The sequence below is a fragment of the Hibiscus syriacus genome, unplaced genomic scaffold (genome assembly GCF_006381635.1).
Source record: "Hibiscus syriacus cultivar Baekdansim isolate YM2019G1 unplaced genomic scaffold, ASM638163v2 tig00110597_pilon, whole genome shotgun sequence".
Lineage (NCBI taxonomy): Eukaryota > Viridiplantae > Streptophyta > Magnoliopsida > Malvales > Malvaceae > Hibiscus > Hibiscus syriacus.
In genome coordinates, this window is record NW_024062795.1 from 3,787,335 (window position 1) to 3,811,753 (window position 24,419).

The 24,419-nt window shown below is 34.2% G+C and overlaps 3 protein-coding genes and 1 pseudogene across 6 annotated transcripts; all 4 read right to left on the reverse strand.

Annotated features, from left to right (window-relative positions):
- Nucleotides 1–796: 796 nt before the first annotated feature.
- LOC120133933 (pentatricopeptide repeat-containing protein MRL1, chloroplastic-like) lies at nucleotides 797–22,256 on the reverse strand. 4 transcript variants are annotated; one of them, XM_039150422.1, is made up of 21 exons: nucleotides 22,239–22,256; nucleotides 10,366–10,695; nucleotides 9,795–10,025; nucleotides 8,945–9,539; nucleotides 8,553–8,784; nucleotides 8,276–8,339; nucleotides 8,027–8,171; nucleotides 7,803–7,918; nucleotides 7,275–7,403; nucleotides 7,002–7,175; nucleotides 6,753–6,917; nucleotides 5,972–6,112; nucleotides 5,607–5,706; nucleotides 5,149–5,257; nucleotides 4,937–5,028; nucleotides 4,337–4,427; nucleotides 3,776–4,007; nucleotides 3,585–3,677; nucleotides 3,051–3,099; nucleotides 1,648–1,741; nucleotides 797–1,291 (listed from the first exon to the last, which is right to left on the reverse strand). In XM_039150422.1, exons 2-21 carry the CDS (start codon nucleotides 10,687–10,689, stop codon nucleotides 1,057–1,059), a joined length of 3,411 nt encoding a protein of 1,136 aa, XP_039006353.1. In that variant the 5' UTR covers nucleotides 10,690–10,695; nucleotides 22,239–22,256; the 3' UTR covers nucleotides 797–1,056. The 4 variants fall into 4 exon arrangements, with proteins under 4 accessions (XP_039006353.1, XP_039006354.1, XP_039006352.1 ...); XM_039150423.1 differs by lacking the exon at nucleotides 22,239–22,256 and adding an exon at nucleotides 9,678–9,701 and having other exon boundaries at nucleotides 8,945–9,566; nucleotides 9,846–10,025; nucleotides 10,366–10,753; XM_039150421.1 differs by lacking the exon at nucleotides 22,239–22,256 and having other exon boundaries at nucleotides 797–975; nucleotides 1,011–1,291; nucleotides 10,366–10,753.
- Nucleotides 11,676–12,779, reverse strand: LOC120133939 (annotated as a pseudogene).
- Nucleotides 16,211–17,333, reverse strand: LOC120133936 (aquaporin AQPAn.G-like). The gene is made up of 3 exons (XM_039150426.1): nucleotides 17,229–17,333; nucleotides 17,058–17,145; nucleotides 16,211–16,968 (listed from the first exon to the last, which is right to left on the reverse strand). Exons 1-3 carry the CDS (start codon nucleotides 17,306–17,308, stop codon nucleotides 16,222–16,224), a joined length of 915 nt encoding a protein of 304 aa, XP_039006357.1. The 5' UTR covers nucleotides 17,309–17,333; the 3' UTR covers nucleotides 16,211–16,221.
- On the reverse strand, nucleotides 19,077–23,796 carry LOC120133934 (ER lumen protein-retaining receptor erd-2.2-like). The gene is made up of 6 exons (XM_039150425.1): nucleotides 23,380–23,796; nucleotides 21,853–22,052; nucleotides 21,172–21,312; nucleotides 21,007–21,087; nucleotides 19,479–19,604; nucleotides 19,077–19,388 (listed from the first exon to the last, which is right to left on the reverse strand). The coding sequence occupies exons 1-6, from the start codon at nucleotides 23,600–23,602 to the stop codon at nucleotides 19,269–19,271; spliced, it is 891 nt and encodes a 296-aa protein (XP_039006356.1). The 5' UTR covers nucleotides 23,603–23,796; the 3' UTR covers nucleotides 19,077–19,268.
- Nucleotides 23,797–24,419: the final 623 nt, after the last annotated feature.

The following is a 24,419-nucleotide window of genomic DNA, read 5'->3' on the forward strand; positions in this document are numbered from 1 at the left end:
GGATGGTTGTTTTTTTAGTTGATCGGATGGGGTAACTGAAAGTTTTATAGATAGTAATTGAAAATGTTGTTTAGGTATAATTAAAAAAGACATGCTGAAATATTGTTTTTTCTGCATTAGTTTAATGGAACTGTACCATATAGACAATAAAACAACATATTTATTAACCTTTCTCATCAGATTTCGGTTTGTCAAGAATGGATGATCCATTCCATGACAATCACCTAAAACCAGCCCTGTCTTGGTTCCATGATTACTTTTTTCTCCACCTGCAGGAACTAGGAAAGCTTCTGCATTTGTTTCATTTATACAAGCAACTTCTTTTAAGGGTATTTCCTCAACTTCATCGCCAACTCCACCAATGTTCAGCACAATGCTCAAGATCTATTTTTAGAATTTGCGATAAAGATTATAAGAGAAAAGAAACATGAACTAATTGACAAACGGTGATAACGTATCATACTTATGCAAGGAGGAGGATGAAGATGCTATGGGATCATATTAGGCAAGTCAAAGCGATGGATGCAGTGAGATGAGGAAGGGAAATGGAGCTTTGTAGGGGAGAGATATATTTATCCAGTGTTTCAGATATGGCCTAACATTTGTTTGGGGAAAGAGATGGTGATCTTATATATGAAATGGCAATGGATGAGTGTAGGATGTGATCAGTGGTCGACATGCCACATGCCTCCTTAGATTCTTATCGATCCTGAACTCTACTGCTACCTATTTTTGCATTGAGAATTTGGTACATACCATTATGTCTGAGCTGATAAGGGATTCTATACATTTTTTCTTCAGAAAAAAATAAATAAATATCTTGCATTCCAAGCTTCTTTATCCATGTTCTTAACTTCATCAAGTTCTTGAGCTAAAATCTCATTAGCTACAAAATGATCACCGGATAAGATTCTATGTTTATCTTCCCATCGACTACTCATCAATCTAGTCAGTAGAAGAGGGGTCATGAAAGTACAAGTCATCAGCTTATGTTTGTGGAAACACAACTGATTATTCCAAGTTGCTTCCATGTCATCAGTTCTGAAGATTCTACCTCTAATGCAAAGATAGATTGCCGGTTCGAATGTTGCGTTGCTGATGGGAGATTCCTTTTCCCAATCGCATTTGGGAAGCATTCCACTCACCTGGTTTTCCCGTGAACGGAGAAGCAAGCTTTGGTTGAAACCATCTTCTTAGTGCAAGACCATTGATTCTGATTTTTCCGTAGGATTCATTCCCTTGGTATGGTAGCCCCATTCTTCTCAGCAGTGCTGCAATTGCCTGGCCAATCCTGTCAGACAGTAACTCACATAAGAAACCATCATTCCAATTCACAGATTTTTGGATATATATTCTCATTGCTTGAAACATAAACTGATAACCGCTAGTTTCTGCTGCAAAAATGGTTATGACTACGACAACTTAAAATAACCACCACCTCATAAATGGTCTATATCTTTCTTACTGTTGGAAAACTCCGTGTTCCTTAATTTTAACAAAAGTAACTTTCTGAACCATTATATTAGTAACACATGATAAAGTACTAAAGATATCTAGCACGGATTGTGGTAATGTCTCCTGTTAAATATTTGGGATGTGTAGTATGACTGCATGAATGTTGTTTATGCAAGCAGAAGCTCCTCTAACCTTCCAGCAAGATCAATTGATTTCTCCCCTTCAGATGTCAATAATGTTGCCTTCTCCAAGGGCAGTAAGATGGATATACTTGGTAATTTTGCACCTACACAAAGATCGGAGTACCAGGAATACTAACAGAAGTTAGTAATGTAATATGAAAGCAATCCTATCATATACAAATGTTATGCAATTAAACAAGTTGTTTCCGCCATTTGATTATCAGTATACAAAATACTCAACAGTTGATGCAAGGGAAAGAATTTGCGGGAGAAGCAGTCGGCTGTTAAGAGCAGTTGAGAGTCGGTTTTTTTTATAAGATTTGAAGGCCTCATTAAAAACCTCCTTCTTGATTAATGGAGCTTATATAGAAGATCCTTAATCAACGGAAGGAGGAAAAGAGTGCCTTAGAATTTCATTAAAGAAAATAATAATTACAACGTAGGTAAATCTATTCCAAATAACCCTTACAACAATCAACAAACTCCCGTCCGAATAAGAACCAGAAAACCAAACTGAAAATGCAAACCACATAAATCAGCCTATACCAGCCTTTGCTAAAGCATCAGCGTCCATATTAGCTGTCCTTGCAACCCATCTAACAACCCCCCAAAATTCTAAGATTATCAACTATATCTCTAACAATGAAAGCATATACAACTGGACATGAATCAACATTGTTGATCCAGTCTACTGCAACCCTGCTATCACTCTCAACAATCAGCCTATCTTTAACCCTCCCTTGAAAAGAGGCAAAGAAAGAAATACCCCTTTGAATAGCTTTAAGTTCCATCAATGTCGGGGGTTCCGAACCAGCAGGCTCCTGAAAAGAACCTAGGATTGCAGCTGAATGATCCCTCAAAAGACCTCCAAGACCAGTTTTCTTCCAATCACTGCTAGTGGCAGCATCCACATTCAATTTGATGAAACCCATAGGTGGAGGTAACCAAGGGATTATTGAAGACTTCATAAAATTGTAGGACGAGTAAGAATTCCCTATTGAAGGATCAGAAATCAAAGAGTCCTTAGGAATAGAAACATCCTTATGCTTAGCTAGGAACCAAGAAGCAAGCCTAACTCTTGCTAAGAAGAAAAATTCTGTCTGATCAAGCTTCCCCCCTTCAAAAACAATAAAATTTCTGATTTTCCAAATGGTTGTAAATTGTTGAAGATTATATGGCAAGAATCTAAAAGAGATGATATTAGTGTTGTAGGGATGCTGAAGAGAGAACAGCTTCCGAACAGTGCCACTGATGGAGGTTTTTAGAGAGAAAAGATAAGAAACATTCTTTCCCTTGCATCAACAGTCTTCTGCTAAAAGACTCATAGTTCCAGCAATCTTACAAATCAGGGATTTATTTAAAAGTCGAGGCAAATCCCAGAGTAGATAATAAAAGAAAAGGAAATCATATTACCAGCGGCAAGCCGATGCTTGAGACCTTTCAATATATTTAAGAGATAAACCTGACCAAATTGTCCACAGGAATTAGTATTATGAGATTCTTAACTAAAGCATTATGTACTTTGCACAAATCAACCACACACAGTATAAAATTCATTGAGCTTTATAAAATTCTGACACTTCATTCATGTTTTCTGTACATTGGAACTAATAAACATAATATACTACGTAGGAATTCAAAACAAAAATGATAAAATTCCGAAGGGGAAAGCAGAGAGAAGAAAATAAGCAAGGGGGAAAAACAGAAACTTTCTCAGGTTAATCGAATTCCAGTTGTCATAAATTTCTACATAGATCATCAAAGGAAATTATAAAGACCAAGCAGTTCAAGCATTCATATTCTCCGTAAACTACAGGGCATATAAAGTTTCCAAATTCCAATGCACTCTCATAAGGAAGCAATTAGCCTCCTTGCAGAAAAAGATAAAGTTCCTTAAAGATATGGAACTTTTTATGATATTCCACGAGAGGAGAGAGATGTACATACCTCCGCTGTATTAATTTGCATCTCTCTTGCATCTACAACAATAGGACTTTCTTTGAAGGATATGCATGGAACAATCCCAAAAGAAGCAGCCTCCTACAAAAGGGTATCACGTGCATGGAATATAACCTCTATTTCCAAATTCCAAATCATGAGCACAAAGAACAGGCAAATTAAAGTTGAGCATTACTTACCTTGAGTACTGAAAAAGCACGAGGATCATATTCACCAAATCCATCTATCAGTGAACCAAGGCTAGAGTATCTTGATGGATCAGCAGTAACTTCAAGGTTCTCAACAAGTCTACTTCTCACAGAATCATCACAAGGGAGCTGCAAACATCCTAAAATTTTTGAAACAACTTCCATGGTAGGTACTATACCAACATTAATAGTTTCACGGTAGACAGTCAAGGCAACCGACGTCCTAAAATCCAAGCAAGAAATCAACATCAGTTATTGCCAAAACCTTTTGTAGTTTTCAAAGTAAATACAGAAACTAGGAATCATACATAGCATTTTTCAATCAGAACATTTTTGTTTATTAGCATGAAGTAGGAAAAATTGACCAAGTTCGCCTATCAGGTATCATTTAGAATAATATTCCCATAAATATATGATAAAGAGAAGTCATATAGAATACAACCCTCCCCTAACAAAGAAAAAATTGACAGCTCTTCAGTATTTCTACTAAGATCAAAGACAAAAATGGGTTTAATTAAAAACAATCTTAAAGTTGTCAAAGGAATCATGTACCATTTGTTTTCAATATGCGGCCGTCCTGAATTAAAAGACAAAACAGGCTCACCAACCGTACAAGCCTTCCTAAATTTGCGCAAGCACATGTCTACAAAGAGATAATACTGAAAGATTATATAAATTCATTGAAGATTGTATGTATGTGTGCGTACCTATAGGGCATAAAATGATCTTTGTATGAAAGCCCTGTAGTTCACTTGGAATATGTATGTGCGTGCACCTAAAACTATAGGCATATATTGTGTGTGTTAACTAAAAACCAAGCAGTTCAAGCATCATATGCTTAAAATACAAAAAGCATAACACATTATCTATAAAATCATTTTTGCTTTCAAATTAATCGCATGGACATGAAGCTAAAGTCCAAAGTATTTGAATGGTAAGGATATTTAAGTTGTATTTTTTTATAAAAAAAAAACAAATTCATCAACAAAACCACTACATTCTATTAGTTCCAAAAGAGGAACTTACTACAGCAAATAATGAAACTAATTTTTGAGGGATTGAGAAAGACCTTTGGAAAGCATAATAGTGAGGTAAGAGTCATTCAGAAGGTAATATCATAGCACTATTAGGTAACACAGAGTTTAAACTTACCAATTATGCATCTGGACATGATGAGGTTAGTTGCAACCCCATCATCTCTTGCCTTAGAGAGGAGCATGAGGCCTACTTCAAGATCATCATTTCTATTAAAGACAGATGATGGAGGAAAACAGTAGTTAATGCACCAAACTTCAGAGGTTGACTGGGTCATACATATACAGTTTATGTGTCATTGATACTACCAGACTCCAGTGTGCACTTACCTCTCACTTGCCACCAAAAGTATGGAGTATGTGATAGTATTTGGACTCAATCCGAACTTCTTCATCTCTGACAAAACTTCCATGGCCTTGGGCAGCTGATTTGCTTCACCTGTATTTAAGACGGTATCAGTCTGTACTCGAATATCATTGATAACTATCATGTTCAAATAATGTTCTTTGTATTATACTTTAAGATTATCAATGCTCTGAACCTTTAACCTAACCCTTTAAAGGGTTAAAATAGATACACCTTTTGAGGAAAGGGCAAAAAATAATATAAAAACTATTTATTAATTTAAAGCAACTCTTACTTGCCATATGCTTGGTTCGATAGTTGCGTTGACCTCTAATACAATTTAACAACATAATTTGTCTCAAGGAGAAAAAAAAAGCCGCATAACCAATAATAAACTGTTAACTTTGAAGCCACAAATAACAATAACAGATAAGAGTCTTACACAAGGAAGTAATTAAAGCATTAACTGTAGAAACCGTTAACTTCAGTTTAAGAGCCTTTATATTCTCATACAGCTCCAGTGCCTTCTCCCAGTTTCTGGCCTGAAATATATCAGAGAAGTTATCATTGTTACGACAGTATAGATGGCATTAAAAATATTGCATACAAGTCAATTTCAATGTCAGACCCAATGCAGCATGTACATGGCTGAACAAAGAAATACACAAAATTCAAATGATTCAGCAATTGTCTATTTCGAAACAGGAATAAACCTTAAATATCATGTGTATATCGTGTTGTCCTAGTACGTTCAATACGGTAATATGCTAATCAACTTTCACAACAAGAATGCCTGGAAAGACTTACATTGCTGCAGGCTCCCATCAATGAACTATATGACACAATCCCAGTATTAATCCCTAGATTCCTTGCTTCCTGTACCAATTCAAAAGCAGCATCTAGCTTTCCAGCATGCCCTGCAACATCTATTAATGCACTGACAAACACCTGCATTAAAGCAAACATAATTATTGCCAAATGAGCCATGAAAGAGAATAATCAAGATACAGTAAACAACAAAAATTAATGAACAAAGAAAAAAATGATCACAACTGATCTGAGATCAAGGATATGTCAACCTACATGGAAAAATTGATTGAAGTTTAGTGAACCTCAGACTATTTAAAAGTCTTACAATATTATTCATAGGAGCTGCTAGTTTATCTTGAAACAAGAATGCGCCAAATCCAGTCAAGGGCATTGCAGTCATTTTTTTATGCCAAAAGGCAGGTGGGATGACCAATTAGATTCTGTTGGTCAGTTTCGCAGACCAGAAATCAGATTTAAACAAACTGAAATACTAAATCTGTACTTGAAGTGGCTTTGAGAGCAATGACTGAATGCTTAAATACCAAATTAAAAGGAGATAGCTTTCTCCTATGGTGTATTATGTGTCACAAACATTATGAAAAGCCCCAGACCTAGATGACTACACAGATTTAACTCACAAAACAAGAGACCCTACAAACTTAGAACTAGGATCAAAATGAGTATTTTATTCAAAGGGACGGGCATGTAGACTCCAAAGATAAAAAAAGAGGGAAAAGGGAAGTAGGAGAAAAGAAAATGTAGAGGAGCAAGAGGATACCTCATCAGGAGCAACACCTTTCTTTTTCATGTCATTATAGACACTGCAAGCAAACTCCCAATCACCAGTCTCGCCACAACAATTAACGGCAATTGTATAAACTTCGGGAGTGCCCCTGATGTTGAATTTTTGTATCATCTTATATACTTCTCGTGCCCGATCAACCTGTAAGCAAATAAATTATGCTGAGACAACTGTTAGAGGAAAAAAGGAAACCAGAGAAAATATGACAAGAATTGGTATGCATACCTGACCAGCATTTGAGCATGCCTTTATCAATGCACCAATGGTAACGTGATCAGGATCTATAGGCTGTGTTTCAGCCATCATTTCTGCTAACACATCAAAAGCACGATCCACTGCTCCAGATTGACCACATGCAGTGATAAGTGCATTGAATATAACCCGGTCTGGCTTTACATTCTACTGCATATATTGCTTTAATCAGTGTAAAGAAACTATACATAGAATAAAAAAACTTCTTAATAAATAAGAGTAAAGAGTTTATTTTCATAATAATACCTTAGATCTCATTATTCCATAAGCACCAAATGCTTTGGCCACTTGCCCAGCTCTAGCACAACCATCAATTAGTGCTCCATATGTATTAACATTAGGTTCCACTCCAGCATTAACCATCTCATGAAATACCTATGGAGTCAGATTAACAATCAGATTACTATTCACTAGCAAGTTATAAATTGCTTTTAAGAAATGTAATTGAATGACCAAAAGCACCAAATGTTTATCTGTCAGATTTGGTCAGCATGTGATATGCAATGAAAATATGAAGAAAAAATTTCTATCAGTTTGCACTCAAAGAAAAAACAAATTAGGAAAGAAAGTTACTTGTATTAAATTTCAATTTCAAATTTCCAAAACAGAAAAAGATTAAACAATAGATTTCTTTTTTCTACATATAAATCAGTTTTAGAGGGAAGAATTCTCATGTGAGGGTGGAAAGATTAGGAAAAGCAGAATGAGAATGCAAACTGTAACAGTAAGATGTAAACAGTTGGTGGTACCAAGAAAAACTAGAAGTTTCCACACCTCAAACATTGTATCAACCTTGCCACTTTTGGCACATGTAGATGTTAATGTAGTGTAAAGTTTACAATCAGCTTGGAAACCGGCTTCCAGGACAAGTCGCAGAACTTGAAAGGCTCCTAAATTTGCAAAGACATTAGATATTCAAAGCATATTCAAACAAAAGTATCCCGTGCAGATTGCGTGTTTAAAATCACCTAACAGTCTGATAACACATAATGACTCACCCTCTGAATCTTTAGAGCATGCACATACAGACATGAGCATATTAAATGTACTCAAGGTTGGATTCAAAATCAACTTTGTGAAGCGGAAAGCTTCTTTAACAGCCTTTTGCCTACTGCAGATTTTGAAAAACTTTGCATGATAAACCTGAAACCAAAGAATTTGATGTTCTCATAAAAGAGAATAACATTAACACCACTCTTTTTTTCTCTGGAAAAACCAAAGAAATGTAGCTAAATTACCAGTCCTACCTTATCCATATCCAGCAAACCCCTTTGTTCCATATCTTCAAGCAAATCTACACAGTCACTTAACCTATTATGAATCAAAAACAAGATTAAGAGATGAAAATAAATGGTTATTAGAGATCACAACACGAAATTAAAATGTCAATGTCTAATAATAGAAGTGATCAATTTCACCTAAGCTTTATTTCTTTTCTAGGACAAGCTTTTGATACAGTATTAAATTAGTCTTGTCAAATGGGGACAAATAAAGTTTCTGACCATGAAGATAATGGCAAGTTACCTTCCACGGCTTAGTAAACGGTTGTAAGAACTCAAATGCTCTTCAAGATGGTGCTTGTTATTAGCAAGCTCCCCATTTGGGAAGGAAAACTGGCCCAACTTAGTATCCTTCTCCTGAATCAAGTGTTTTTCTTCCTCGTCTATTGGAGGTTCCCTATGTCTTCCGAAATATTTTCCTTTGTGAGAAAAGCCTCCTTGCAAATATGGCTGACTTACTTTTCCTTCGATCATTTCTGGATAAGAAGTGTCCAAACAATGTTAATAACTAAAAAAAGCTAAAATTCAGGACAAACTGCTGAAATATGGATCAAAAGAAAAAAGGAAAGATGTCAATGCTAACTACAACATACATTAAAAAGGGATCATAATGACAGATGTCTTTTTTGGCATAACCTGCTGTTTGGAGAGAATTCGTTGCTGATAACTGGTCTCTGTTTACTTCACCATTCAGCTTCAGTTTCAGTGAAGAAAACCTATTGGTATGTGGAGAGAGAATATGAGAAGACGCTGGTTTTAGGGTCAAACCATTCAAGTTTGTTGAATATTTTTCCACCGACTGGTCAGCCTTATAAAAAGTGTGAAGCTCTTCTCTACCAGATTCTTTGAATATGTCATAACTTCTAGTAACTTCACTTTCTCCTACAAGGACCACAACATCTTCTACAAGAGCCGAAGAAGTACTAGACTTTGGCTTTATAGATAGTCTGGGGAAATCGGCTTCAAATCCATTTACTCTCTCAACTTCTTCCAAAAGAAGTTCAGACCTTTCTGTGTCAGACTCAAGTGACTGACCTGCTCCTGATTCCAGCTGCACAGTCGGTTGAAGAGGTATATCAGTAGTTCCAGATTCTTCAGGAACACCATCGGAATCATTATCATTAAATGCAAGGAAATCAGCACCATTTGACTCGGATGCCTTAGCCAACAGAGAATGATCATCCACCACAGTAGTTTCTTGCAAAAGCGCCTCTTTACTTTTAGAAGATGCCTTAGCCAACAAAGAATCACCATCCACCACAGTAGTTCCAGATTCTAAAGGAACACCATCGGAATCATTATCATTAGATGCAAGGAAATCAGAACCATTTGACTCGGATGCCATAGCCAACAGAGAATGATCATCCACCACAGTAGTTTCTTGCAAAAGCGCCTCTTTACTTTCAGAAGATGCCTTAGCCAACAGAGAATCGCTATCCACCACAGTAGTTACTTGCAAAAGCGCCTCTTTAATTTTAGAAGATGCCTTAGCCAATAGAGAATCACCATTCGCCACAGTAGTTTCTTGCAAAAGCACCTCTCTACTTTCAGAAGCATCATTCACCTCCCCCATGTTTTTAGTAAAACCACCATTTTCTTTTGTAAAAGTATCCCTTTGAAGATCACCCATTTCCAAATTCTGACTGTCAACAGTCTGGATCACCACATCTTTTCCTTCTCGTCGTTGAGGTAAAGCAGACCGTGACGGACCAGATACCTGCGGATGGATATCATATTAGAAAAGTTAGAAACTTCATAAAATAAACTCAATTAAACCCAAAGGCAACCCAAATGTCAGAATTCAGTAAATCCTAATATAGAAAGGAAAATCATCATAATTATCATGAAATAAGTTGGCCCCAAAGTTCGGTCTACAAAAAATATAATTACCAGAGTGCTTAAACCAGCTTTCTCAATTTTAGCTGTGCAACTACCATAATCCCAACACTTAATATAAAAAAAACAGATAGTGAAAACCAACAACCAAAACAACAGCCCACTTTAGAAAAACTTATGTTAAACAAAGTTGAAACCTCCAATTCAATCAGTTAACTTACCTTTTTTGAAGTCGCGCTCCTTCTCAAAATCTGATTGTAGAAAGCAAGAGATAAAGCAGATAATGCGGTTACACCGATGACAACGAGAACCAAATTGGAGTCTATAGAAGATCTGATGACAAATCGAGGAGATTGGAGGCGCGTAAATCCCAAGCTTTGGCGTTTCTTCCTGAGAGAAGAACCCCCGGGTGGCCATAGATTGTGAGTGAAACCAAGGAATTGTCGGGTGATTAGAGGGCGAGAAGTGGAAGAGGGGGGTGGAAAAGAAGGTGTGAGAATTGGGGTTTGGAACTTAGAAGAGAAGAAGATTACGTTGGAATCCATTGAAAGGAGAGAGAGGGGATGAGAGGAATAGCTTATCGAGTAACGAAATGAACGATGCTATGCTTACAGTTTGTTATTGGTGATATACTAGCGGATATACTTGCTGACGCAGCAAACATTGTCTTCTTTTTCCCATTATTCTATTCCCAACTTATTTCCTCTCCTGAAACTAAAACAGAAAATCTAAAATAAAATTGCGAGTACAAAAATTGATTCTTAAAAAGAGAAGAAAAAACACAGATTTAATCTTACGATTCAAACACATCAAATCGATTAATCCATTACATAATTCAGAATAAATAGTTTTTAGATTAAACAAATTTTGGAATTGATTTATGTTATAAAAACTTCAACGCTAATTTAACTTAAAAGGTATTTATTTTGAATGCAAGAGAAAGAAAACCGAATGGACTGATATCCTAAGGCACTAAGCTCCTTGCGCCGGCCTGAATTTTATCTTGAACTAACACCTCAATCTATGAAGGTGGAGATCAAAACGTCTAAATACCAAATGAAAGGTTCCATGCTAATCTTGTCACGTCGTCTGTCACCTTATTTCCGTCACGAGATATATTACACAATTTTAACCTCTAATGTAATCGAAGAAGCTCAACAATGTATAGAACGAAGAGAGATAAAATCTCTGTCTTTACCTTGCTCGATTAAAAATCAAATTTCCTTATCAGTTTCAATCACAACAGCTCTTAAATTTAGTTCGAATTTCAATATCAAAATTACTTTTTTTAAATTTGAGGATGATATCTAATATGTGTTGTAGTTTGAAGGTTTTTTGTGTAATTAATTCTAAATTATTCAGAGACCAAATTAGAAAAATATCAAAGTTTAAGTATTAAATGTTATTTACCCAATGACATTTATTATATTATTACAATAACTTGAACATGCAAATATTCCAGAATAAGCTACACTCAACATGTATTTTTTCCAACAACAACAACAATTCAACACTTATATAACCAAGAAACAATGTTACTAATTCGTTTAATTAGTAGCTGTGAGTATGCTCACGTGGAATCATTTTAACATATAGAGCAAAAGCCACGCACCCAATGGCCGGTCCAATCCAAAATATCCAGTGTCCATTCCACAGGTGCCCTCCTCTAACAACAGCTGGACCGAAACATCGAGCCGGGTTCAACCCGGCACCACCATAGCCTTTTGTTGCAGTAACCGTAGTTGAAATGTACACTAAAAGACCCAACACTATTCCCAATATAACACAGACTTGTACTCGCCCCACAGCCTTAGCTTGGCGACCATCAAAAGCCATCCATACTGAAGCAAAAAGAAACACATGCACATATTATCTCAAGCCAAAGGGCCTGACTCGTCCCCAGGCCGATCGTGGTTGGACCATGTTCGCCCGGTACAACAATAGTCACGGTGCACCCTGCTAGTGAATACGTTCGTTCGATGCCGCCGTTAACCACGGCTTTGAGTGCTAGTGAACCTAGTATGCCACCAACACATTGAGCCAAAATGTATATGGCGGCTTTGGAAATCGAAACCAGGCCGTTAAGTAAAGCAGCAAACGTAACAATCGGATTGATATGGCCGCCGGAGATTGGGTAAGTAGCTAGGAGGAGAACCGCAACGACGAAGGCGATAAGGACGGACATCACATGGTTGGGTACCTTTGTTTCGGTCTGCAATGTCGAGATAACAATGGTGTCCAATGCAAAAACCAGCACCGTTGTGCCAAGAAGCTCTGCCAAAGAAGCCCTCCATACCTATTATCCAACACCATTTTGATTGTTAAACAATGCATGGAAACTTAAAATTTAACAACAAATTAAGCATATAGCAATTCAAGCACTAACCTCCAACGAGGAAAGGTCTTCAAGGCCTAACACCTCGGTCGATAATGGGACTTTTGCCTCGGGTTCTTCCTTAAATTTCCCTGGCCTGCAAAAAAGAAAGAAACTTTAACCTAACTTAAACATGATTTAGGCCTCAAGATGAAGTAAACCAATCTCGATGCATAATTACGTTGGAGTATGGGCTATAGGCTTGACTTTATTGTCATTATAGATGTTTTCTTCATCTGCAACAATCTCATTCCCTGCCATCTTTCAATTTTACTCTATCGGCTCAAACCCTTTTTTCTGTTAAATGTATCTGTTTGCTGCATGAAACTATTCATCTTGTTATCCATATATATACCCAGGGAATCATGACTGCTGAACAATCAGAAAGTTAAAATATATTGGCTGTAGTATATTATTTTAAGATTAATTGAAAAATAAGTGATCAACACTTTATCTATTTTTTATTTTGGAGTTTAAGGTTTTTTTTTAAATCAAATTAGTGCCTAAAGTTTTTTTGTTATTATTTTAAAGTCATTTCTATCACGGTTGTTAAAAGAAATCATTAAAAATTAATCGATCAATCATTGTTTGAGATGTGACTTAATTTTTATTTTCCTCTATTTTTTTGGAAAACATAATTTATTGTATTTTCCATAAAAATTCATAAAACTCTAATTTTAAAATTTCTAAAACCTAAATATATAATCCCTAATCCCTAAATCTCATCTTTTGCCATTGAAATTAGCCACCACTGATGTCCTTTTCGTGAATGATGTAGGTCGAATGACGTTGACAGATGTGTAGACGAACAATTATCGACAAGAAAAAAAGAAAAATGAGTAAACAAAATAGGAGTATGATGATAATGGGGGTGTGACAAAAGAACTTGGCCAACGATGAATTTTTGAGGGAAGGGAGAAGGGGCGGTTGGAAGGGATTTAGGTATTAGGCTTATGAATTTAGGGTTTAAGGAGATTTAAGGAGTTAAGTTTAGAGATTGAGGTGATGATAAGGGGATAATTAACAGTAGAGGGTCAGACGACGACAGTGACTGTCGACAACAATAGTAAGATTTGGGATTAGAGAATAAAGATTTTAGGATTTTTTTTAGAATTTTAGAAAGATTTAATATTTTTATAATAATAATAATTCTAAATTATTTTAAATAAAAAATTTATAAAGGTAACACATATTGTGTAGTTGAAGAAATTTTTTAACGATTGTGACAATATTGACCTTAAAATAGTAACGAAAAACTTTAAACTTCTACATTGATAAAAAAAAGTTTATACTCTTAAAACAGATAAAAATTATATTTTGAACACTTATTTTACAATTAAGTCATTATTATACTATATTATATTATATCAATTTTTTTAATCCCAAAGGTCCTTCATCCTTCTGCTACAGTATCCTTTTCAGAATATATTTTGATGTGTACTCCATAACTTGTGCATTTTATAATTATTCTTATGCTTGTTAGTTTGGCATTTCCAGTTAGATATATATTATACTACTTATGACTTGTGCAGATCATGCGTGTTGAATTTTAAAAGAGATTGAGGTTAAGAGTTGGTGCAATTATTTTATTACATATCATATATACATGGGTTCGGTCAAATCCCCACACAGTTGTGGGATCATGTTCGTTTCAAATTAGCCTATGAGAATTTCTATTCCCCTCTTGACGAAAAACGTGTTTCACGTAATATATTATAAAATCCAAATTACTATACCTTTCCTTAGATAAGTCCCTTATTCCTCAATAAACAATTTAAGTCACATAAAAGAACATTTTAAAGCATTATCCATCTAATGACTTATCAAGAACCATTAATTGATGCGTTTCATTACAACTTGTATGTATAGAGATACATCGAAACGAGCGGTTGAAAGCCGTCACTTCCTTAAAATTTTAAGTTATTATATATTTTAAATATTTTTTGGTATTTTTATTGATAATTTATTTTCACTCTAATTAGAATTCTATAAGTTCGTCATCTCTTAAGACTTCATCCTTAAATTTTTATCATAATCGAATTATAATATTTTTAGTCAACACAATTTTATCATTATATTGATTTACATCTTTAGAATTTTAACAAATAAAAATGCATTTTTATCAATCTAGGAGATGAAATGAAATTTGATATTGTATCAAATTATAACAATATTAAAGGAGTCAAACCATTTTTTTTCCTATTTAGAAGGGACCGGAGGCTCTACTAGTCCCCTAGATTCACCCCTAAATTAATTTTTACGGACAAAATGCCTGCAGTCAAACAACGTTTTTGGTGGTGTCTAAAGGTTTTTTTTAAAGGTATAATATTAAAATTAGTTCTCAACGTTTATTAAAATGATCATTTTGTCATATATTCTATCTTTTAGAGTATTTTGGCTCTAATATTTTATTTAAAGACCCTTAACATTTGACATAATAGTTATTTTGTCCCCTTTTTTTTAATGCATTTTAGCCATGAACATTTCATTTTAAGTTAAAAAAAACTCTTAGTTTAGAGCGTTAATCGTGTATTAAGTAATAATTTTCATCTATAGAGGGAGTTTTTTGCCCCAAAGTGAAACGTTGGGCGTCAAAATGTTCTAAAAAAAAAGAAAATAGAGGTCAAAATGATTATTTATTAATAAATGCTGAGGCTTATTTTTGGTATTGTGCCTTTATTAAAGTAACCTAACTCTTCGTCTCTTACCTCACATGTCATCGATCGAAATCATACATTGTCTCTACAAAATCGTTTTTATTTTTCAGGAAAATATACGCCATCGATTTTGGTTTATGAAAATTACCAGTAGCTTAAGTTATTTCTGTGCAATTCCATCGGTTTTGCCAATGAAATAAATTATATTATTACAATAACTTTAACTTGCAAGTAAGATGAAAGCAACTTGTGTCCTTGAAAGCTAATATAATTAGCTAAAACGGACCTCGTGCTATTTTATTATTAATTACATTTTCAAAGGCAAAATATTTAGGGATAAGCTATGCATATGGGTGTAAATGAACAGAGCGTTTGATGAACTATTCGTGAACCGTTTGTATTATGCTCGTTCGTTAAGTTAAATAAACGAGTATGAACAATTTTTTTACGTTCATTTAATAAACGAGAACATGAACAGACGTGTGTTTGATTCGTTTATGTTCACGAACAAGCTCGTTTATATGTTCGTTTATCGACTCATTCATTTATGTTCATGAACAAGCTTGTTTATCCACTTCTCTTTTTTTTTTTACATTTTAAATACTGGTGAAGGTAGAGATTAATTGAACACATGATAAAAGTTGAAATTTAAATTGTGGATTTTAAGGAGTTTAAGCACTAGTGGTGTAATTTTATCATTTTTCTTTAGCTTACAAATGAAAGGATAAAACTAAAAATTGAATATATAAACCGATAATAAACAAACACTAAACGGACACTAATTGAACATTAAACGAATATGCTTGTGAACGCTAAATGAACATGTTTATGAAGATTAAATGAACATGTTCGCGAATAATAAATAAACGAACATGAACACCTTCAGAAATAAATAAACGAATACGAACACGATATTATAAATTTAAACGAACACGAACCGGACACAACACATTAAAAAATAAACAAACAAACATGAATATAACCTTATTCGTTTAAGCTCGATTCATTTACACCTCTCTGACTATCACCAATGTTTGTTCGTTTAATCAGTAGCTGTGAGTATGCTCACGTGGAATCATTTTAACATATAGAGCAAACGCCACGCACCCAATGGCCGGTCCAATCCAAAATATCCAGTGTCCGTTCCAAAGGTGGCCTCCTCTAACAACAGCTGGACCGAAACATCGAGCCGGGTTCAGCCCGGCACCACCGTAGCCTTTTGTTGCAGTAACCGCAGTTGAAATGTACACTAAAAGACCCAACACTATTCCCAATATAACACATATTTGAACTCGCCCCACAGCCTTAGCTTGGCGACCATCAAAAGCCATCCACACTGAAGCAAAAAGGAACACAAAGGCACAAATTATCTCAAGCCAAAGGGCCTGACTCGTCCCCAGGCCGATCACGGTTGGACCATGTTCGCCCGGTACAACAACAGTCACGGTGCACCCTGCCAGATAATATGTTCGTTCGATGCCGCTGTTAACCACGGCTTTGAGTGCTAGTGAACCTAGTATGCCACCAACACATTGAGCCAAAATGTATATGGCGGCTTTGGAAACCGAAACCAGGCCGGTAAGTAAAGCAGCAAACGTAACAATCGGATTGATATGGCCTCCGGAGATGGGGTAAGTAGCTAGGAGGAGAACCGCAACGACGAAGGCGATCAGGACGGACATCACAAGGTTGGGTACCTCTGTTTCGGTCTGCAATGTCGAGATAACAATGGTGTCCAATGCAAAAACCAGCACCGCTGTGCCAAGAAGCTCTGCCAAAGAAGCCCTCCATACCTATGATCCAACACCATTTTGATTGTTAAACAATGCATGTCAACTTAAAATTTAACAACAAATTAATATCTAGCAATTCATGCACTAACCTCCAAGGAGGAAAGGTCTTCAAGGCCTAACATCTTGGTCGATAATGGGATTTTTTCCTCTGGTACTTCTTCCTTAAATTTCCCTGGCCTGCAAAAATGAAAGACACTTTAACCTAACTTAAACATAATTAGGCCTCAAAATGAAGTAAAAGAAATTCGGTGCATAATTACGTTGGAGTAGAGGCAAGAGGCTGGACTTTATTGTCATTATAGATGTTTTCTTCATCTGCAACAATCCCATTTCCTGCCATCTTTTTATTTAACTCTATCGGCTCAAGCCCTTTTCTGTGTTAAATGTATCCCCGTTTTGCTGCATGAAACTGCACATGTTGTTATCCAAATATATAGGCAAGGATCATCAGTTTGAACAAGAAGAAAGTTAAAATATATTGGCTGCTATATATTATTTTATTCCTTTTAATTCTAAAGTTCCTTCATGCGTCTGCTACAGGAACCTTTACAGAAGATATTTTGATATGCACTCCATAACTTATAAATTTTATGCTTGCGAGTTTAGCATTTCCAGTTAGATAATTATTAGTATATAGTGTGCAAATCATACGTGTTGAATTTTAAAAGAGGTTGAGGTTGAGAAGTGGTGCAATTGATTTATTTCTTTATGTGGCTGCTAGGCTGGAGCATTTGACTTTTTAAACTTAAAAATTGGATATTTGCATGAACTTCAATATCATTGCAGATCATACCTCAGTTCGATCAAATCCCCACACTTATGGGATCATGTTCGTTTCAAATTAGCCGATGATAGTTTCTTTTCTTCACAAAAAAAAAAAAAAAAACTGGTTTCATGTAATATACTTAGATAAAAAATATCCTTTTTTAGGTAAGCCCTTATTCCTCAATGAAGCGTACCCTTAAATTAATACACTTGAACAATTTTATGGTGTAAAGTAGGAAAGACCTTGTTCAAGTATGATGATAAAATTAACACAAATCAATGTTCATATTTGGTTGCGAAGTTTGTCTTCTGTACAGTACAGGTAGCATGGGGAATGTTTTTGGTTGTTGTGCTTTGGAAAAGCCGAAACACAAGTTTTCCAAGGTGTCTCAACATCCCCTCCCTATGCCAAATCACTTGAGATTTATGTCCAGTGAGCGAATTTCCAAGATAAGAAATGATGAAAACAACTCCTAAGATATTTATAATGAATAGCCTGGAATATTATTTGCTAGGAAACAAAGCTAAGATCCTATAAAATAGAAGATAATGACAACATAGCGGAGAGCATGGGTGGATGCACTAAGCTCCTAGGGGGCCAAGTGCATCCTTATTATTTAAAAAATATATAAAAACTAGTCTAATGTGTTAAGGGGATAATGAAAAAAAATAAGAAAGTTTACCAAATTTTTTAAAAATAAATGTACTAAAATTTTAGACTTCCATTTTCAAATTTCTAAATCCACCATTGGCTGGGAGTGATGTTGCTCAATTTGGATGACACCCCTTTCGGCAGCTGGTGGTCTTCTGCGAGATAAAAAAATGGAGCTTGGATTCTAGGCTTTATGATGGAGTTCGGGTGAATGCATAGCTTTGGTGTGTTGGGTAAGGTCTGTGTTTAGCTAAAGAAATCGGGTTGTCGTGATTGATCGTGGAACTTGATGCACTTATTGTGGTTTATATGCACAGCCGTCCTTTTCAGGTTGAGTACTCATCGGACACATTGATTAAGAATTGTTTAGCACTAACGCAGGGAGATTAGGTTATCCAGATCCATCATCTTCTCTGCGAGGGTAACCGTTGCATGGATCATTTGACGAATCTTGCAAAAAAGGTTAGCAATAAAACCCTTCACTGCAATATAACCATATCCAGTATAACCCGTCCCAACACAACTGTCAAGAATTATTTCATCGACAGCACCAGAGGTGATGCCGGCCTTCATTTAACAATAGAAATTACTTAGGACATCTACATTTGTTAATGTATAAATAATACTCCTGCCATGAATGAAAATTTTTATAATGCAAGGTAGAACTTTCTTCACCCTCCACATGTAGGAATTGTCTGTAATAAATAACTTTATATAAGCAAACAGATTAGGCATTTGACATCAAACACTAATCCATCTATGAAATGTTTTCCCTACAAACATCTGCTCAAAGTTACTGCATCCCGAAAATTACAGTCCACTAATTTGCAGTCACAAGAAATGTGTCGAGAGCAAAAACCAGAACTTAAACAAGGACAACAAGTCACATTTGTAAACAAGTTATGCTTTTTTCGGCAGCCACCTCATGGACCGCAGCAAAAACAGCATCTTCACTTATACCACACCTGAGGGGAGACGGAGAACAAGCTGCCCACCGAAGACACTGCAAAAGCATAAATGATTATGTAAGTAAAACACTGATATGTAGTCGGACTATAATACTTAGTTCCACATTACAAAGGTTGTAAACGACCTCTTGATATAATAGTAACAGAAGTCTGCTAAAATGAAAGTTTGAACAATTTCCGATATAAGAACCATAGAAGGCCACAATCCATAACCCAGGGCTACCAGCAAGCGTCCTCGGGCTGTCTAAAACCTGTAGAAAGGAGTAGAGAATGAATTAACATCTTAAAACAATCACCCCCGTAATGATTCACAATAACATTTCTCAAACCAGTATCATACAAAGCTTCCCCTCTACACAGAAATACATATGTTAAAACCGAATGTGGCTAATGAAAATGACATCGACATCTACACGCAAAAACCAGCTTCATTCTAGGCAATAAATGTTCAATCCAACCTTCAGGATCCTTCATCATGCAGGTCAAAGCTGTCTATTTATTATTTTCCAAAGTAGGTAAATTTTACAACAAACAGACTGGTATCCATTTAATGATCAAAATGAGTTTCAATTTCAAAATAGCTAATGTTAATACTTGACTAACTGAAACCTGATCAAGTTCAACTTAGGGTCTGTTTGTTTGGGGAAAAACCAATTCCGTAATTGGTTTTCCCCGAAATCCCGTGTTTGTTTCACGTAATTCGTTTTCCGGAAAATGTTTTTCAGTGTTTGGTTAGAGGAAAACTGGTTGGTCATCGTAAAATATTTTTCTGGTCAACAGAATATCTTTTGTGTTTTCTAGAAAATGACTTATGGTCTGATTTTCCATAAGTCATTTTTCAAGCTTTTCACTTCAAAGAATAAATACTCAAAATAATTTTATTTTATGAATTTAATATTAATAAAATATTTTAATATCATTTTAATCAAAATATTAATTATTAAAATATTTAAAATATATTTATTAATATTTCTAATAATATAATATAATATTTTTAATATTCTAATAAAATAATCAATTATATTATAATAATATAATTGATTATTTTTTATTTTAATAATATATAATAAATTATTAATAAAATTTATATTATTTATTAATTTCATAGAAATAATATTATTAAATTATTAATAATGAATAATATTATTTATATATTTAATATTAATATAATAATCTAATAATATTTTAATAAAGATATTTAAAATATACTAATTAATATTTTTAAAATATAATATAACACTATTACTTTAATAAATAATTAATATAATTTATAATATTTTATTTCAATAAAATATACCAATATTAATATTTTTATTAATAAAATTATAAAAATAATAATAATAAATAAATTATTTTAATATTTTAAAAATAACAATATTAAGTTTTATGATAAATAATATTATTTATTGTATTTAATATTTGTAATAAATAATTTTTAAAAAACTCATCAACAAGTGGAAAAAAAGGTTTAAACAACATCTTCCGAACATCCTAAAATGTTTTCCAGATGTTTTTCAGAAAAATATAATTCATTTTACGGAAAACATTTTCCAGAAATGTAATTCATTTTCCAGAATTCAAATTAAAGTAATTCAATTTCCAGAAAACCAATTACAGCCAAACAAACAGACCCTTAATGTCAAAAGATCAAACCTGTAGAACCCAGTGAGCACAGCTGAGGAACCTTGCAACACCCAAGGCAAATACATAATGAGCTGTAAAAGGCTCAACAATCTGAAAACACAAAAAGAAGATGAGTTAAAGATGGTATATTTATGAACCTTATGAAAGTATATCTACCATCTAAGTAATTTTTACCTTAGTATTTTGCATCACTCGCAACTGAGGTAAAACTGAAACAGCTTCCAGATACACGCAGAATGCCCAGAAAATCCTGTTTACTAGATTATGAGAAGTTGATGGGTGAATACACAGAGCTAGTATTGCACAAGGGGCAACCTGAATCAAAATTCAAAAGCAAGGGGATTATTTCTACTTTTCTAGAATATGTTTAAAAAACAACTCAAGGAACAGAGAATCTAATTGGTTACAAGATAGAATCTACTGAATCAAAACAAGAAGAGTGAGGTATAAGGTGTCTTTCAAAGTGGTATTTAAAACAAACAAGCACCAAGGGAAACTGAAGACAAATTACAGCTGAATAGAGACAGTTAGAAGACTATACACGAAAAAGAAGAAAGAACAAAACAAGTCAAAACTAAGTAGATCTTTTATTTAAGAAACAGATTTGAAGGAAAGGAGATCTATATTTTTTAGTATGCAGATATTGCAGCAATTTGCCTCAGTAAGCATGGATATATTCTATATCAACGTTACATGAATATCATATATTGAGAGAATAAGCTTTACAAGAAAACAAGACCACCTCTTAACAAGGAAACACTGGAGATAAAGCTCGTAGGATTCAACTCTAAACCCAACAATTTGTAGGACAGAACAGCATAAATATAACTGCAAATAAGACTGATAAAAACTCACAACATAATATATCGCAAAGTTGTCCTTGTCTTCCATGTAGCTGGACTTCAGTTTGAAACGGATCATATAAATAACCCACAAAGTTGTAGCCAACGTGGCTAAATCAAGTAGGGTGTGAATGTCGTATTCCATGACAAAGCTGCAGTACAACCTAACAGCTAAAAAGATAGCTGTTAGTTCTTGGGATTTGAGTGATAATCCTGCAACCATTCCAAAATATTTTCAAATAATTGAACAAAACCAATATTTTCATCAGTAAAGACTTTCTACACTCAGTAATTGAGAGGTTAATCAATTAAATCATCTATGTTGTGTAAACAACTGACAAAGATTATAAGACATACTACATTTAATAACAAGCAAGCATTAAGCGTTGCAGGAAAATCAGGAGAGAGAGAGAGAGAGAAGCTCCTTTTGGTCAAAAAGCTGCATTTCTTTATCAATCAAACATTCTAGCCCTGCCTAACAGTTAGGAGAATACCATAAAAATTGCAAATTTTTTAAGGTTAATTACTCCATTCATACATGAACTATATCAAATTTTCAGTTTCATACAAAATGTTTAAAAATTCTTGATTTCATACATGATGTTTTTTACAGTTAACGGATTCACTCATTTCCGTCACAAAATGTGACATGGAACCCTGACAAAATGCCACATGGCACTTTAATTTTTTCTTTATTTTTTTAATTAAAAAAACATTTTTTTAAGTGCCATGTCACCTTACGTGAAGGAAATGGCTGAACCCGTTAACGGTAGAAAACATCATGTATGAAATCGAGAATTTTTAAACATTATGTATAAAACTGAGAATTGGGTATAGTTCATTTATGAATGAGGTAATTAACCCTATTTTTTATAATAGAAAGGAATAGCATAAGTGCACAAGTAAAAAGAGGGCAAACTCATAAAATTTATTGAATTGGTGAGACAAACAAAAAAGGGGTTTCCTTTGCATCAAGAAGAAGCCCTTTATTGAAAGTTAATACAACACCATAGAAAGATCATTACCACACATAATAACTTATATATTCTACCCATCAGAATTCAATTAAGCATCCTCCAATGAAATAGAACAAAATTCAATCAAAACCATCAACATCGTATCATGAAATGCAACTTCACCAATAAGAAACACAACTCATACACTTCATGATAGGCGAGAAGATTTGGGACGAAACTGTAGATTTATATATCAGAATTGAATACAAATCACCAAACAAAGAAAATGATTACAATCGAAAGAAACGAGAAATAAAGCCAAAAGTTCAACCTAGCAAACAGCTATAAAGCAAAAAAAAAAGCTTCAACTGAGCACATAGCAGCCAAACCAAAACCTTAAAAATTTTGCACTTTAGCGATTACCCGTCACCAGTTTTTGGAATTACTAAATTAATAGAAAAAAAACCCATGTATAATGTATTAAATTTAAGGTACAAACTAATCGAAAACAATTTCAATAATAAAATACAGAATTATTTATCAACTGGCGAAAAGAAAAGTTTTTTTTTTTTTTTTTGAATTACCAGCACAAGTCTTCTCTTTGGTGAGTTTATAGATGAGGACGGAGATTCCGAGGGAGTGGACAGCCTCGGCAGCGACGAAGAGGTTGTCGTGGTCGTGTACAATGAATCGGAGAAGAACCAGCGCAACCATCCCCGATACCACCGCCAAAAAAGCCTTCACCTTCGGCGGCTGCCGTCTCACCCACATCGATACCGCATGGATCGGCCGTTTCGGTGTCCTCATCTCTTCTTTATTCTTTTCTCCCGATAAACTGTGGGAAAATTTGGGGATCTACAAGAAGTGGGATTGCAGATTTGGGAGTTTGATCTAAGTTTTCCGTTTATTAGAAAAGAAAAAAAAATGTATTTGGGTTTTTTTTTTCTTTCCTCGAATCTCCGTTATCGATCGCTTCGATTGGGACTAAGAAAATTACAAGTGAATCGAGTGGGGTTTGTACTTAACGGGCTAGAAATCTGAACATTATTTCTTATGTATAAATGGTCAAACTCTTCCATATGTCCCTGTATTACATGTAAGCTGTGGTTATGTGGGTTTTGTTTTTGTATATTGTTTGAATTTTATTAATGTATTTTTAAAATTTTAAAATTTCAGTTTTGAATTAAATAATATTTTTAATAAATTTTATTATTAGTTCATGAGTTATGTTTAAATTATAGTTTAAATTGTTTTTATTTAATTTAATTATTTTAAATAATTGCAATTTAATTATATTATCTGTATATTATTTGATCATAGTTAAAATTAAAAAATTAAATTAATTAAATATTAATGTAAAGATTAGACTAGACTTATAACTTATGTTATAGTCTAACTTTGCTTTACTTTTTAATTACAGTAACAATTACTTATATATAATTAATGCGTTTATGAATAACCATAATGATAATTAATCACTGCGAAATATAATTAAATTTATAATAAAAATATTAACTATTAGTCCAATGGGATCATGCTAAGTCAATATCTGAAGTTTGAATATATTTTACTACACTTGTTATTTGGACGCATGAAAATATTTTATATAAACAAATTTGATTAT